Source organism: Mustela nigripes, chromosome 6 (assembly GCF_022355385.1).
Source record: "Mustela nigripes isolate SB6536 chromosome 6, MUSNIG.SB6536, whole genome shotgun sequence".
NCBI classification, from domain to species: Eukaryota; Metazoa; Chordata; class Mammalia; order Carnivora; family Mustelidae; genus Mustela; species Mustela nigripes.
In genome coordinates, this window is record NC_081562.1 from 83,111,804 (window position 1) to 83,126,477 (window position 14,674).

A 14,674-nucleotide genomic window follows, 5' to 3' on the forward strand; every position below is an offset into this window, starting at 1 on the left:
TTTTGGAGAGCTGCTCACTGTGTGGGCAAACATCTGCATCTGGACCAGCCTGCAGCTTCCCCAGAGAACTTTCCTCTTCTCCTCCTAAGCCCTGCAGACCCGGCTAGCGCTGCCTTACCCGGAGAGACTTTTACCATCTAATGGGATTCATAAGAATAGCTCGAGAGCCAACTCTGGTCTCTTCACTTCGTCTGTATCCTTTGCAGACATCCTGACGTGGGCTGTGCTTTTCCTAGCTCATTTACAATTAAGATAATGTTGGGCTGTTGAGTGTCTTCCTTTTGTTTTCCCTTCATGACATCTTTTCACTCTCCTTTCTCCCATTTCTCAATTTCCCTTCCCGGAGCTAATGATATTTTAATTATTTCCCTTCCCAGTGGGTCCAAAGCAGTCCCCAGGCACTCGTAAGCTAAGCTGCAAGGGGGAATGTAGACAGTAGACAGGGTCTGAGGCTCTGATGGACCAGTCCTGCTCCTAAGGACACCTCTACCCTGGGCCAGGCTGAGGGCACTTCCACACCTGCCCCCATAGACACCCCCCTCTCCACACCCTTCCAAAGGAGGCAGCCACTCATCGGACCACTTGGGGGTACTCACATCATCACCAGGTTTTCCAGGGGGGCCAGGAGGACCACGGGGGCCCATGGGACCCTACAAACGAAGTGAGAGAGTTTATGAGATCGTTGGAGGGGGAATGATGCCTTATTAGTAGACCAAATTTGGGAACTGCAGCCTTTGGAATCTAAGTTCTCCCATAAGGAAGAAAGATGGAGGCTGGAGTTTGGGAAGCCTACTCAGTGCTGAGAGAAAGCAAGAGGGCAGAGCTGATCATACTGGAAGGCAGCAGGCAGCACAGGCCAGGGGTGACCCAGAAAGGGGACTATTGTGACAGAGTTCCTGGTGGTTCTTGCCACCTGGGCTTCTCTGGGAGAGATCCCTGTGGAGCTAAGAAGTGGCATTTTGGGGTCCTCCCCTGGGAAAACTCAGGGCAGTCTTGGGGTCTGCATGGTACATTGCTGGAGCCGCCCCCCCAGGGGGAGCGCAGGTACTCACTGAAACTCCGGGTTCCCCAGGTTCACCAGGGTTGCCTTGAAATCCTTGAGGTCCCTTAAAAAGTAACATGAGCATACCAAGTTAAGCCCACAAACTGACACATGAGAGCTTGAAAAAGTGTCTGCACTACCGCAGAGCAGAAAGACCCAGTACTTACAGGAGCACCGGCAGGGCCTGGAGGTCCCCGAGGTCCCATGGGGCCCTGCAGTGAGAGGAGGAAGAGAGTTACTGGAAGTGATGCGCCAGCGGCCACCAGTGTGCCCTCACTCCACAGCCAGCAGCCCAGACAAAGGACAAAAAGTTACTCTGTGGGCAGGGGGCCTGCAGTGGCTGCTCCCTCTCATTTCCCACTCCCTGCGCAACAATCTACTTATTTATAGGCACCATTTGGATAGAGAAGCTGGCCTTGCTTTCTCCTGGCCTGCAGCCATGTTTACTAAAGTCTGAGTTTCATTTAGCTCGTGCCAAGTCGGAGCTGCAGGGCTGAGATTTCCTGCTGGAAGTCTGTGGGTGCTGGAGGACAGTGGCTGCTGTCTGCATTCTTCAGTTCTCATTCCAAGAGCAACAGCGACTGGCCTTCCAGCCTCAACCTCCATGCATCTCTCCATCCTCATTCTTCTTGGTCACTCCGGCGCGTCATTGGACCTGGCACCCATCACCATTAAAAACCAAATGCTTTGGGCTGACCCCATGGGAGGTTACATAAGTGAGGGAGAAGAGCTGCTCTAAGCAATTATCTGTAACGTAAGGTTGTCAGATTCTCTGGCTCTGCTAAGCGCCACCTCCTGCCATTTTGGCTGCAAAAACCCCTTGTCTTTTCTTACCATTGGCCCTTGCATCACTCCCATCTGGGCACCACCAGCCTTCTCATCGAATCCTCCAGCCATCTGAGCAGCGAAGTTCTGCAAATAAACTCAATGACATTAGAAGACTGAGAGGCCCCAGGTTGTTCCTTCTCATCTAGGTAAGCTATAAACCAGGATAGGGGGAAAAAAACCCTCTATTTTATTTTATTTATTTATTTATTTATCTTGAAGATTTTATTTATTTATTTGACAGACAGAGATCACAAGTAGGCAGAGAGGCAGGCAGAGAGAGAGGAGGAAGCAAGCTCCCTTCTGAGCAGAGAGCCCAATGCAGGGCTCAATCACAGGTCGTTGGGATCATGACCTAAGCTGAAGGCAGAGGCTTTAACCCACTGAGCCACCCTGGCACCCCAAGCCAAAACTCTATTTTAGATAAACTAATTATTGTAGACTAACTGCATTGGACAGAATTGCCAATGATGCCTGAAAAATCATTCTGGAAATGCGTTAGGAGATTCTGGCATAATCTTTTCCCTGGGAGATACAGAGCTATTTGGAGGAGTCTCAGTTACCTGCATTTCATTGTATGGAATTATTTTTAAAATTCTAATATAATAAATACATTGTCTGACCTACATTGAGAAATACAATTAAAATATTCCTCTTAAAGTTTTTTTTTTTTTAATTCCCAGGCATTTAATGCCCAGCAAAAGACTAAAATCAACAGCCTTAAAATATTTCAGGCAAGGGAAGACATAGGCATCTGCAAGCCACCGAAGTTTAAAAATGTAAAACCTAGCAAACACCAAAACAGCAAATGTGCCAAAACTTGACAATAATATAATCTGTCGATGTTTAATTCCAAAAATGTCTTTCACCGCACACCTTTGCTCAGTGGGGCTCTTTCATGAGAGCGAATTGGTGGCTTGGAATGTACCCGGCAAGGACCAGGAGTAAATGTCTTCCAAGGACAGCGGCCACTCTTCTTCCAGGGAACTGCCAGCGTCCAGTCAACCTCTCCCTCCGCCCCCACTCCCGCGCCCAGGAATCGACCACACAGGACAGATGCCTGGGAACCTGGTAACTGAAGACTTGCCCTGCAGACACCCGGCGAGTGCAAAAAGTCCTCCCTTAGCGCCGCAGTGTCAGGCGTAATATGTGATTCCACTAAATTACAGGCCCAGGGAGAAGCCCAAGGACGGGCTATGTACACACTGCTCGCAGCCCTGGGCGCCAGCCAGCCAAGTGTGAGTAGCAATTTTGGAAGTCCCATGTCCAGAGGGACAGCCTGCAGAGAGGGGACGTAAGGATACTTACTCCACCAAGGCCGGGGGGACCCGGGGGGCCAGGGGGTCCCGGGGGGCCAGGATTTCCAGGGGTCCCAGGCTCTCCATCTCTGCCACGAGGTCCAGGGGCACCCTTGGCAAAAAGAGAAAAGGGCACTTACATGAAGCAGGCTTATGCAAGGACTGCCTGGCCATGGGCTGCCCCTGAGGAGGTGGTCATGCATGCACACGGGGGAGGGGTGGGAGAGGTCAGAGGACTCGGGGAGTCCACGGGGGCGGGGGGGGGGGGGAGAACATCTCTCAACTCACTTTTTCACCTTTGTCACCACGATCACCTCTGGGTCCTTGTTCACCTGCAGGTCCCTAAAGGGGAAGAAAATGATGAGATGACAGCAAGACGGGGGACCTGCAGATCAGTTACTGGAGGAAGGGATGGAGGAAGGGATTTCCCCCATTCTTACCTGAGGCCCAGGAGGTCCTTTGGGTCCTACAATCTGTGAGAGAGAGAGACCCACAGGATGGCATATTAGAGGGAGCCCAAGGAGGTGACCCAGTTCGAGTAGAAAATGTAACCAGGATGAGAGAAACCTGTACTTACATCCTTGATGTCTCCGGGTTCGCCTTTCTGTCCCTGAAACAGGACACAGTCTGAGGAGGGAGCCATGCTAGCCCACCAAGCCCCAAGTACAAAACCCTGGGCCAAGCCCTGAGATGCCCCCTAAGACAGCTTTCTGCTGCTACCTACAAACACCACGGGCTGGGTGCACACAACACCACTTAGCAAAACAAGAGGAGAAGGAGAAGAAAAAGCCCTTACCTTTGGTCCTGGTTGCCCTGCAGAGGGAAAAAGAGAAGAATGAAAAATTGTGAGATGGAGAAGGACGAGTTCTTGTCACGCAAACACTCCTTAATGGATTAAACAAAGACAAGGACACAACCCCAGAAGGAGGCAGCTTCCTGTCCCTCCACTGGGATGTTAGGGTCATTGGGGTCCTGGGGTTGCTGAGGTCCCTTGAGGAAGGGAGCTGACCCAGACTTTGTTACTGAAAAAGCAGTCGGCATGCAAAAGAATGGAGCAGGGCGTAGGAAGAGAAAATGAGGCACTCAAGGTCTAATTAGCACCAAGAAAGGAAGCACCAGAAGCTCGAAGAAGGTCCAAGTGTCTTCTCTCCCCACAGGGTAGGAAGCCCTTCCCGCAGCCCGAGCCCTCCCAGAAGTGGAGTTAGGTGGTCAGAAGGGTCTTACGTTCAAGCTGGGTCTCCTCGAAGCAAGCACATGAACACAGCAGGGCATGGGAGTTAGAGAGGGCATTGCAGTGAGGGCCTTCCCAAATCAGAGACCCCCTTCCCCCTCTGTGGCAGCAAAGTAGTGAGGCAATCAACACTTCCCTCACGTGGGCCTCAGAAATGATCCGGAAATCTGGACCATAAAAGCAGGTCACCAGTGTTGGCGAAGTGTTAAGGAAGGGCAACTCCTTGCTTCCCTTTCCACTTGCTTCTCCGTTTGAGTAGGAGGGGGACAGCGAGGGCCACCCAAGGGGCCTAGGCATGTGCCCCCCCCCCCAAGGGGAGATGGGGCCTGTGTCCAAGTGCTGTAGAGGGGTCACGGACACGCATGCACCACCCCCAGCACCAGTTTGGGCTGGGAGTAAATAAACCCACCAGAGTGCAGGCCCAGCCCCACCCCCACCCCCCAGGAACCAGCTCCGCCTTCTCTTATTAACCTGCTTCTTAATTGGCAGTTAACTCCAAGAGAGGTAAGCAAAAGGAAACTGCCACCAAGGTCCCATATTTCAAAGAGGGAGCCTGCCCTCTGTCTCCCCACTAGCCGGCCAAGGTCTCTCCGCACTGAAGACCAGATATTTAGCGGTCTTCTACAGAGAAGATGAGCTGTGGGTCATAGAGGAATGTATCTGCGGTCTGGCCCACAGAGCACATGATCGCCATCGTGGCTATAGTGATTTGCAGAGATCATTCTAGTGTGGATACTTCTGTGGGATCCCACCCGCCCTTCCCTATGCTGGAAGTATATTTTGGGGAGGTTTTGGGTGAGGGAGGACCTCTCTCAGTGTCTCAGGCTCATTCTATTTCAACCTGCAAGCAAGAAGTGGCCTTTCCTTTCAGCCTCGGCTGCTGGGGTCCCATGGATAACCAGTCCCTGCACTCCGCAGAGAGGACCGGCATCCATGGGAGGGCATTTGCTGCACCTGCAAGTAATTTATTTATGTGGAACAGGAAATAAATAAATTACGACCACCGGCAGTGGTGAGGTCAGTTGAGCAGATGGGGCAGCACTCTCCGAAGGGGGTCTCAGGGCTGAGGCAGTCTTTCATGTCTTCACAGATTATGTCGTCGCAGAGGACAGTCCCAGTGTCACAGACACAGATCCGGCAGGGCTCGGGTTTCCACACATCCTTATCATTATACCTCTGCCCATCCTGCACACAGCTGCCAGCCTTCTCTGCACCAAGGGCCGGGCAGGGGAAGCAGAGAGAGCCAAGGGAAGGAGGGGGTGGGGAGCCAGAAGAGAAAAAGAGAAAGAGGTTGCAGTCAACTTGACATCACTCAAATGCTGAAGAATGCGGGCTCCTGAACATAGATCACCTGAAAATGATTTTTCTTAAGCCATCCTGCAATCGTCCACATATTCAAGGTCCCTTTATTGTGCACCTGGCATTATGCCCTCTGTTTGCCACTGAACCCCCCCCCCTCCCCGACCCAGCAGTGAAGGGAAGGGGGAGGCAGGGCTACTGTAGCATATTTGCTTCTGGCATCTAGCCTGGGGCAGAGGTGAAGGGGCAGGGGCAAGCTGGAGTGGGAGCAGGGGGTGAGACCCTGAATGGGAACTCAGGGACTGCAAAGACAGGGGAGAGGAGAAAACAGACACCCCATTCCCCAGCACAGCTACAGAGGCCTTTTTTCTGCCTTCCTCTAGGAATTATGGGATTTGCTAAATACAACTGACAGCTAAAATGCAGAAGGCATGTAGAAAATTCTACCTACAAAAATTAGAATCTAGGAACAGCCAGACTCCAAAAGTGGATATATGGGGCCGGGGTAGTGGTGGTGAAAGGAGGAGCTGTTAGAATTAGGATAATATCCCATAATTTAAATCCTATTAGAATCCGGACCAGTTGGGGGGGTGGGTAGGATAGGCCAATTCAGACAACACACTGGGGATCCCAGCAGGCTAACAGAATGCCTTGGGAGGCAGGAAGGGCCAAGAGACACTTCCCTCCCCCGGCCCCCCACCCCCCTCCACAGCTGACCTCCAGCCCTTCCCCTCCGTGTAAGAGACCCTAACCTCATCAGAAGCCAACACATCAATGTGGGGGGGTGGGGAGGGCTCAGGGGGCTTTGAACGCCTGGCCTGGGCTAAGATTAGCCCAGTCCAGGCCTGGTCTCGTCCAAGAATGCAGACCAAGAACGGCACGGACCAGTCCTCTCTCTCTCTCTACCAGCGCCCGGCCGTCTGGAATTCACCCTGCAAACGAAGCCTGTGCTGACAAGAGCTCTCCCGAGAGCGCCAAGGGCTGAAGAGCCCGCACCACGTGCTAGGGAGCGCCCAGCGCTGTTTTTCTCATCAAAATCCCCAAAGCAATGGCAGCTGCAGGGGATGAATAATAGGAAAGAGCCACAAACCAGGTGGGCGGAGAAAGAAAAGGGCCTGCCTGCTGCTCTTGAAGGAGACTCTGAAAATCTAAAGATAAACCCCCCCCACCCCGACCTTTGCCACCTGTAGGAACCCTCTCAGCCTTTAGGCAAAATAATCCCGGCGAGGGTACGGGGATCCCAGGGGGTACACCGGGTCCCAGTGCCGTGACACGCCCACCGCTAAAATAGCTGGAATGGCAAAAAGCGGGTGGTGGGGCAGGGGCAGGTGAAGGGGATAGAGGTCTCCCGTCCGGTATAAGGAAAAGCCCGCCCTCACTCAAGAGGGCTCGGGGTTAAAAAAGAAAATGCTGGGAGGAGGGGGAGCACCCGCACGCGGCTCGGATTTCCCGCGGAAGGGCGGCGCCGGGATGCGGGGGGCGGGGCCGGGCGGCGCTGGCCTTGCGAGCCGCGGGGTGACTCTCGCGGCTGCAGCGCTGGACGCGGCTCGCCCACAGACACTGGGAGGGTGAAAAGTAGGATTAAATGACTGCCCCAGAAAGGAGCCAGCCCCGTAACCGGATCCCCTAGGTGTGGACGGAGGAGCCCAGCACCACCATAATTGCGGTTCCAAACGGCTGCCGATAGCATCCCGGCGCGCCTGATCCGTTTCCCCTCGTTACCGCAGCGCCGCATAAAGCGCTCCTTTGTAGCAGGCCAATTAAAAAGTTACCTCTTTCGGGGAACTGTTTTTGCTTCGCCGCCGCTTTGCGCAGAGCTGGAGCCCGGGAGGTGGCGGCGGGCGGGCACAGGGGGGCATTGTGGAGAGGGGGTCGGGGAGTCCGGGGGAATCCACCGGACCTCGCCTCTCATGAATGGAGCTTTTCTCGAGCGCACACAGAGCCCGATTCACAGGTCTCCGCAAGGAACCAGTTTAAATAAATACGGGCAGCATTTCAGCCCATCTGGAAGCCATCTCTGCCAATCTCCCAACGCAAACAAGCCTCACAAAGGAGAATTGAGGTCTCTCCCCTCAGCCGAGGGGCACTTTAGGAGGCGAGGGCTGTGAAATGCAGATGTGGGTCAAATACGCCGCCTCCAATGAGTTTCTCAAACTCGTGGGCAGCTGGGGAGGAGGGGTGTGCCCCAGCTTAAGGGTTCTGACATCCCTGACATCCACGCAGATCGTGCCTTTCTCCACGTCACGTCTCTGGGTCCACCGCCCACGGAGGAGGGGGTGATCCGGCAGGAACGCTCCAGGGAGCAGAGTCAACCGCCCCGATGCACTCCTCCTGGGGAGAAGGGGTTGCGACTAGAATATCTGGGCCCAGGAAACTGTGGAATTCACTTACTCCCGGTAAAGCTGCGGCGGGAGAGCGCTCCGCCACTGACCTGAATGCCTCTAATAGATGGAGAATTCCCAAATTCTCCCAAATTATTTTGGAGCGACTTAATTTCACTGTGCACTGAGCAGAGGTGGGTGTCCGTGCGAACTGAAGACAAAAATATAGTCAGACCAAGCTGGGATCACTTAGAGACACACCGTATTCCAACAAGTGCCCGGGAGCGCGCGGCCAGTTCAGCGCAACACCGGAAGACCTGGCCAGAAACTCCTGCCCGAGCTCCCTGCGGCTGTGCCGCAGGCCCCACTCCTGCCCCCGCCTCACAGCCGAGCTAACGAACGGAAAGCCCTCCTGGGCCCAGAGCTTTCCAGACCGTCTCTGGAGACAACCTGGTGGCAGGAGAGACCAAATAGAGCCTGGTCGCCACAGAGATTTTGATTCCCACCCACCTCATCCTCCGCCCCCCAAAAAAGTTTCCTCTGCGATTGATTTACAGTCTGTAACATACAAAGACAGGGCTGGAATCTCAGCCATCGGAAACGTGCCCAAACACGTGGAGAAAAAGGAAAAAAAAAAAAAAAGTCCTCTCTACCTAATACTCTTTCCAGGCTTCGTTTGTCCTGAATATAATCCCAGACAGTGGACTTTACCAGAGATGGAAAGGTGCGATCCGAACCGCCTTTGAACTAGATTGTGAAACTGCCATCTCTAACTATATTCGGTTGAAATTGTTATAGCAGTCGACCAACAGTGCCCCCTCCCTTGCTACACACACAGAGAGACAGACCCACAGCTAGCAGCTTGGCTCCACGAGCTCCAGGAACTTAGAAGAGTAACTCATTGTAGAACCTCCGGGTTTGGAGGGGAGGTCGGCGGGGAGGGGGCGCTATTTTCTGGGGGCGTTTGAAAAGCACAATCTGGTTGGAATGTTATCGCCTTTCAGACCGCCTCTCCTACGGGAAGTTTCTGCACCCGTTAGAGGCAGGGCGAAAGCCGAGATGAGAATGAGGGCTGCTGCACCTTGCTCCTGCGCCAGCCAGGAGGGGGAGGAAACTTCGAGAGGCGCTGAAGTCTCAGAGCGGCTCTCGGGAAGCCTCTTTGTGGCCTCGGATTTCAGCCCACCAGTTTCAGAGCATCTCCTTTGTCTAACTCCCCTTTGAACCCTCCAGCCACCAACCGCTGGAGAAGATTGCGAGGTCAACACTTTGGTGCTTTCTCACTCCTTCGCTAGGGCCCGTTTCAACTTCTCCTAAGATCGATGGGCCAAGACCTGTTTTTGCTGAACTCCGAGTGCTTCGGGGAGGTGAGTTGTGCGCGTGTGCCCCTGCCTAATTACCAAAGCCGGTGGAAGAGAGCGCGCTTAAATCTGCGCTCAAACATCTCGACCCGATACTTTGCACGTTTCAAATTCCTGCGCAACGGAGAGACCTGCAATTGCCTCCAACTGCGACCCGCACCAGAGGACGCTCAGACAGAGCCCGAACTTGCAGAACTCCGCGCGTCTTGCACCCAAGTCTCGGCACGCGGTGACCCCGGGAGCCACTCTGACCCGGACCCACCGGCTCCAGAGCGGGAGAGGGCGCGGGAGGAAGGGTGCGAAGGGACGACACAGAAGGGTGGCAGGCAGGGACATTGGGCGACTTACGGACATCCTGGCCCTGACATCGAAGGACAGCGGCGACGAGCAGCGTCAGCAGCACCAGCGTCTGGGGAGCCCCGAAGCGGATCATGGCTCACCGCGGGGCCTGGCGGAGCAGGCCCAAGCGGAGCGCAGCGAGGCGGCAGGAGCACGGCGTGGGTCCGGGTCTCTACCGCGCCCTCATGCAGGAGGCCTTTGGAGTACGAGGAGGAGGCAGGAGACCCGGCAGCCCAGCAGCGCTCTGCGTCTTCTCCCCTCCGCGGAGCCCGTTATATGCGCCCGGCCCCTCTCGAGGCTGGCGAACTCGCCCAAACCGCGGGCCGCCCCCGGCCCCCCGCGGGGTTGTAACCTGAGACCCCGCCCCCGGAGCCGGCCGGGGCCCAGCCAGAGCCCGCACCTGCCTGGGCTGGACCCCCCTCTCCCCTAGCCCTGCTTCCCGCCCCCCACCCCTAGTGTTCTGAGTGGCCTGATCGGGCGGGGCGCAGAGACGGCTGCTGTCCTCCCCCCAACCCAGGACTGCGGCGCTGCCCCCTCCGACCACAGGCGGGAAGGGGGGCCTCCGGCCCCTCCCCTCGGAGTTCTGCCCGGATTGGAGGGGCGGGGGGTGTTTGCAGAGGCGCAGGCCGGGAGCCCTAGACCGTGGACGGAAAAGACTTGGGAGGGAGCCGGCAAAGTGGTAGGAAGGAGTAGCAGGGAGGGTTAGGGGGGCTCCGCGTTGGGACCTTGGGCGGAAGGCAGGAAGGAGGGCACGGGGGCAGTTCGCGATGGTATCTGGAACCCTAAACCTCCGAGACCGTCAGGAAGGGCCAGGTTTGGGGAGTTGCCTCTACCTATCTTCTGGCCACTTCCCGGAGTACCTGGCCCGGTGCTTCCACCTGAAGATTCAGAGCCACAGCCCCCAACCCCTCCCCCATCCAGCTTTGCAAAGAAAGAGCCTCCTCTGGAGCCTTGGCAGACGTTGGCCGGAGCCAATAGCCAGGAAAGGGGCCGGTGTGTTATAGCACAGAGGAAGACCTGTGTGAAGGTGTGGGGGCGGGGGCAGGCCCCGGGGAGAGGGCTCAAGCAGCCACAGAGGACGGAGGGAGCGGAGACTAAACCTGCCTGCTGCCCAGGTGGGGGACTGTTTAGGTCCAGGCTCAGACGTGGTGTCTGCTCTTCCTGGCCCGGGGTCCGGGAGTCCCCGGGGGGAGTGGGCACTGCCGCCAGGTTGAGCAGTCCTGGCCAGGGATGATTGGTCACTGCCGAAGTCCTGTCCAGGGAGCTGGGCGGCTGGTCCAGCTGGACCAAGTTCTGTGAGCCAGGGGAGAAGCCAGAATTTCCTAGTTGGTCCCCTGGCCCTCTGCTGCTTCCCACCTCACCTCACCTTCCCTGATGAGGGCCCTGGGGCACCTTAGCCTGCCACAGCCTGCTCCCCAGGGCTCAGCTCTTCTCTAGAGGCTCCTGGTGTCTTTATTGATACTAAAGGGGAAAGAACCCAGAATAGACCTTCTTCCTGTGGAGCAGATGGTCTTCTCTCCCTGAGGACTGTCAGGTATCTCAAAGAATTTTAAGAAAAACACACTTTCATGAAACTTTCTTTGGGGTCTGACTTGACCAGATCTGCCCTCCCGAGCAGTGGAGTTTCTGCCCCATTTTCCTCTGGAAAGTTGAGGGCATAGGAAGAAGCTACTTCTACCCCCTGGGCTTCAGGCTGCCCCACAGGGAGTTTGGGGCTTCCCCTCCCTCTCTCCAATCCCTCATGCTTTGAAGCTTCTCAGAGTAGAGCCTGGAATTCCAAGTGTGCAGAACTTCTGTGCACATATGCTGGCCAGAAAGAGAAAGACGTCTCATTATTTAAAGAGATGCCTCCATGTTTTGTGCAGCCTGGATGGAAGTGGGTGAAGGATTGAACCACGGCTTCCCACTGCTCTGCCGGCCATGGGCCTGCATTCGCTCTTTTCCCAAGCTCCTATTCAAGGCGGGGCATGAAGCTCTCTGAGCCTTTCCTCAGCCTCAGCCTCTGCCAGGAGAAAGCATGGCTCAGACCCGCAGTATCCCAGGCCCTCCTTGAGGCCATGGGTCCTGTCTTCCACCTGGAAGGGAGGATGACTGACCAAACCCCACACATTTCTCAAGACCCCCCAGGGGAAGCCCTCCCAACCCCGCCCCGAAGACTTCTGCGATATCTCCAGAACACAACTTTCTCCCTGCCTTCCTGAATCCCTTTGGCACCTGTAGCCTGTGTCCACTTAACAATCTATGCTACTTACTTTTTTTGTGCGGCTTCCTTTTTTTTTTTTTTTAACCTTTCTATTCATTGGTGTTAGCAATGAGCCCGGGAGCCCCTCTGGGGATAAGAACAGTGCCTAGCACAATGTCAGCACACCGGAGGACTTAGGGAAACCCCGTGGACTAGTGCATGTCTATGCAAAATATGATTTCTTTTATGATACAAACAGTATGTAAGCAGCTACAAAGCTGGGTTGACCTCAAATACAAGTGGCCATAAAGATTCAACCAAATAAAAAAGGTTTGGTGAAAACACTAAAATATATGAAAAAAACCAAAGCCTGTTTCAAGGTGATCTGGTTTGGTGGGCAGTGAAGTACCACATCCTCCAGAGCGAGGCTGCTCTAGATTTCATCCTCTAAGTCTGTGATTTCTCTTTGCCAGTGAACTCTTTCTACACATAGGAGTTCTGGATTCTGCCCAGTAATCATGGTTCATCTGTGACTACAGTTTAGTTCTCTGCTCCCTATGAGGGAAAACAAAAGTTTTTTTCATTGGAGATGAAAACTGATCAAAGCAAAATAAAATTTAACATTTAAAAAAAAAACTTTTATTTTTAAAATTTCTTTTCAGTGTTCCAGAATTCATTGTTTATGCGCCACACTCAGTGCTCCATGCAATACATACCCTCCATAATACCCACCATCGGGCTCACCCAACCTCCTACCCTCCACCCCTCCAAAACCCTCAGATTGTTTTTCAGAGTCCACAGTCTCTCATGGTTCGTCTCCCCCTCCAATTTCCCTCAACTCTCTTCTCCTCTCCATCTCTCCATGTCCTCCATGTTATTTCTTATGCTCCACAAATAAACAAATTTAAATAGACAAGGGTGCTTGGGTGGCTCAGTAGGTTAAGCCTCTGCCTTTGGCTCAGGTCATGATCCCAGGGTCCTGGGATCAAGCCTGCATCAGGCTCTCTGCTCAGTGGAGAGCCTGCTTCCCTGCCACTCTCTGCCTGCCTCTCTGCCTACTTGTGATCTCTGTCAAATAAATAAATAAAATCTTTAAAAAATTAAATAAAAGCCTCTGATTTGTGACTCAGACTAGAATTGAACTTATATGTAGCCAAAGGGGTAGAGGGGAACCACGGACTTGGAGATTACTTACCCAGCAATCTCACTATCCAGAATATAGCCAAGAAGCTAAAAAGAAGAGGAAATAAACCAGTGACCACTCAGAATTCTGAGTGGCCAGGATTTAGGGCATGTACTTGAGCATATGCATTTTATACATCCTAGAGTCCCTCTTGCTCAGTGTCTGTTGATTCATAGTTTAGATATTCTTTTAACAGGTAAAATGTCATCTGACGTCACCCATTAGATGCAAAAACACAGAGGGAAGAGAGCGGTTGTAGAATGAAAACAATAACAAGAGCAAGAAGGGACAAGAAGAGAGGAGATAGACAGAAAAGCAATATGAAGTTGACAAAGTGAGTAAAAAACCTGGTAACCTTGGGCCAGCAGGGTGGGAGTCAAATGCTCTGGGGTCCTCAGTGGCTCCAGGGAATACCCCGTTTTATAGCATCTGCAGCAATCCTATGGTTTGTCACAATGAATTTAAGTGTCCAAGAAAAATGTTCTTTGCAGTTTAATACGGTCTCTTCGAAGAGGCAGGGAAATGTGCATTACAATTTAGAAGGGTCTCCGTTAAATAAATGTTTGAAAATAATGAAAATAAGTGTTTGTTCACGTCACGTGAAAAGCCTTCTAGCCCAGCAACTCTAAACTGATGAGGAGGCACGGAGACGTGCAGAACTGGACTTGGTGAAGGAAGGGCATCGAAAACTGAGGACGAAGCTCCTACGTGGCCTCACCATCCACTCACACCCTTGAGGAAAGCCCCGACCTTGCTGCTGGGAGAACACTGAGCGATCAGACAGAATCCGTGCATCTACCCCAGATCCGACCGACTCAGTGAGACAGACGGGTTCAACCAGTCATTTTGTGTCGTGAAAGAACTCTTTTGCTGTTTTCCTTTTACTGTGGGTATTAAATTTAGACTTCTGTAGACACAGACTCACTGGGCAAGATATTTGTAGGTAGACAGGAAAGAAAGGAGCTTTCTCTCCCTCTGCACAAATTCCATTTAAAAATAGTGATAAAGTGAGGAAGGATTCACATTCCTGAGAGGCAAAGCCATCCCCAAATATGGCAGGCGGTGAAAGCACACGCTTCACCCAACCTCTGGCCACGCTTCCCCCAGTCGGCCATGGTGGAGGGAGAGGGGGTCCAGGCGCTCAGTGGCGTTCAGCGTTCAGTCTCTCAGTGGCGTTCAGTCTCTGTTGGTCGGGCTCAGTTCAGACATCCTTTCAAGATGTGTTTATGTTTTCCTTTGACATTTTTTGGGGCAGAGTAACAGAATCAGGACTGTCCAGGGTAGGGTTTCCAGATTTATGGTGGACATTCCTTCGCACTGGAGCATAAATGTGTCACTATGTAGTCTCAAACGCAAACGGCATCAAGAATCGCACTCAGTCTCCTCAGCCCTGTCTCAGCACCGCACAAATCCCGCTCAGCACTCACACTGAACACCTCACTGCGGTAGGAAATGGGGAGACAGAAGGGATTAAGGGGCTGCCTCTGAGTTCGTAAGGGAATCAAAAATGGACTGAAAAACGCTGGAAGAAGGCACCCTCCTAAAAAAGAGAAAGAAAAGAAACCACGAGCACAGAGAGAGAGAACAAGAAGAGCA

General features: G+C 53.5%; 1 protein-coding gene across 1 annotated transcript in view; it reads right to left on the bottom strand.

The window, feature by feature from the left end:
• The window catches only part of COL2A1 (collagen type II alpha 1 chain), a 30,594-nt gene extending 20,787 nt beyond the window's left edge, over positions 1 to 9,807 (bottom strand). Inside the window, exons 1-10 of the mRNA XM_059404501.1 lie at positions 9,723 to 9,807; positions 8,278 to 8,466; positions 7,468 to 7,512; positions 5,398 to 5,604; positions 3,454 to 3,497; positions 3,176 to 3,277; positions 1,877 to 1,954; positions 1,210 to 1,254; positions 1,053 to 1,106; positions 597 to 650 (exon numbers count right to left, since the gene is read on the bottom strand). Coding sequence (XP_059260484.1) covers positions 597 to 650; positions 1,053 to 1,106; positions 1,210 to 1,254; positions 1,877 to 1,954; positions 3,176 to 3,277; positions 3,454 to 3,497; positions 5,398 to 5,604; positions 7,468 to 7,512; positions 8,278 to 8,466; positions 9,723 to 9,807 — 903 coding nt within the window. The remainder of the gene's footprint in view (positions 1 to 596; positions 651 to 1,052; positions 1,107 to 1,209; positions 1,255 to 1,876; positions 1,955 to 3,175; positions 3,278 to 3,453; positions 3,498 to 5,397; positions 5,605 to 7,467; positions 7,513 to 8,277; positions 8,467 to 9,722) is intronic.
• Between the last annotated feature and the right edge of the window lie 4,867 nt (positions 9,808 to 14,674).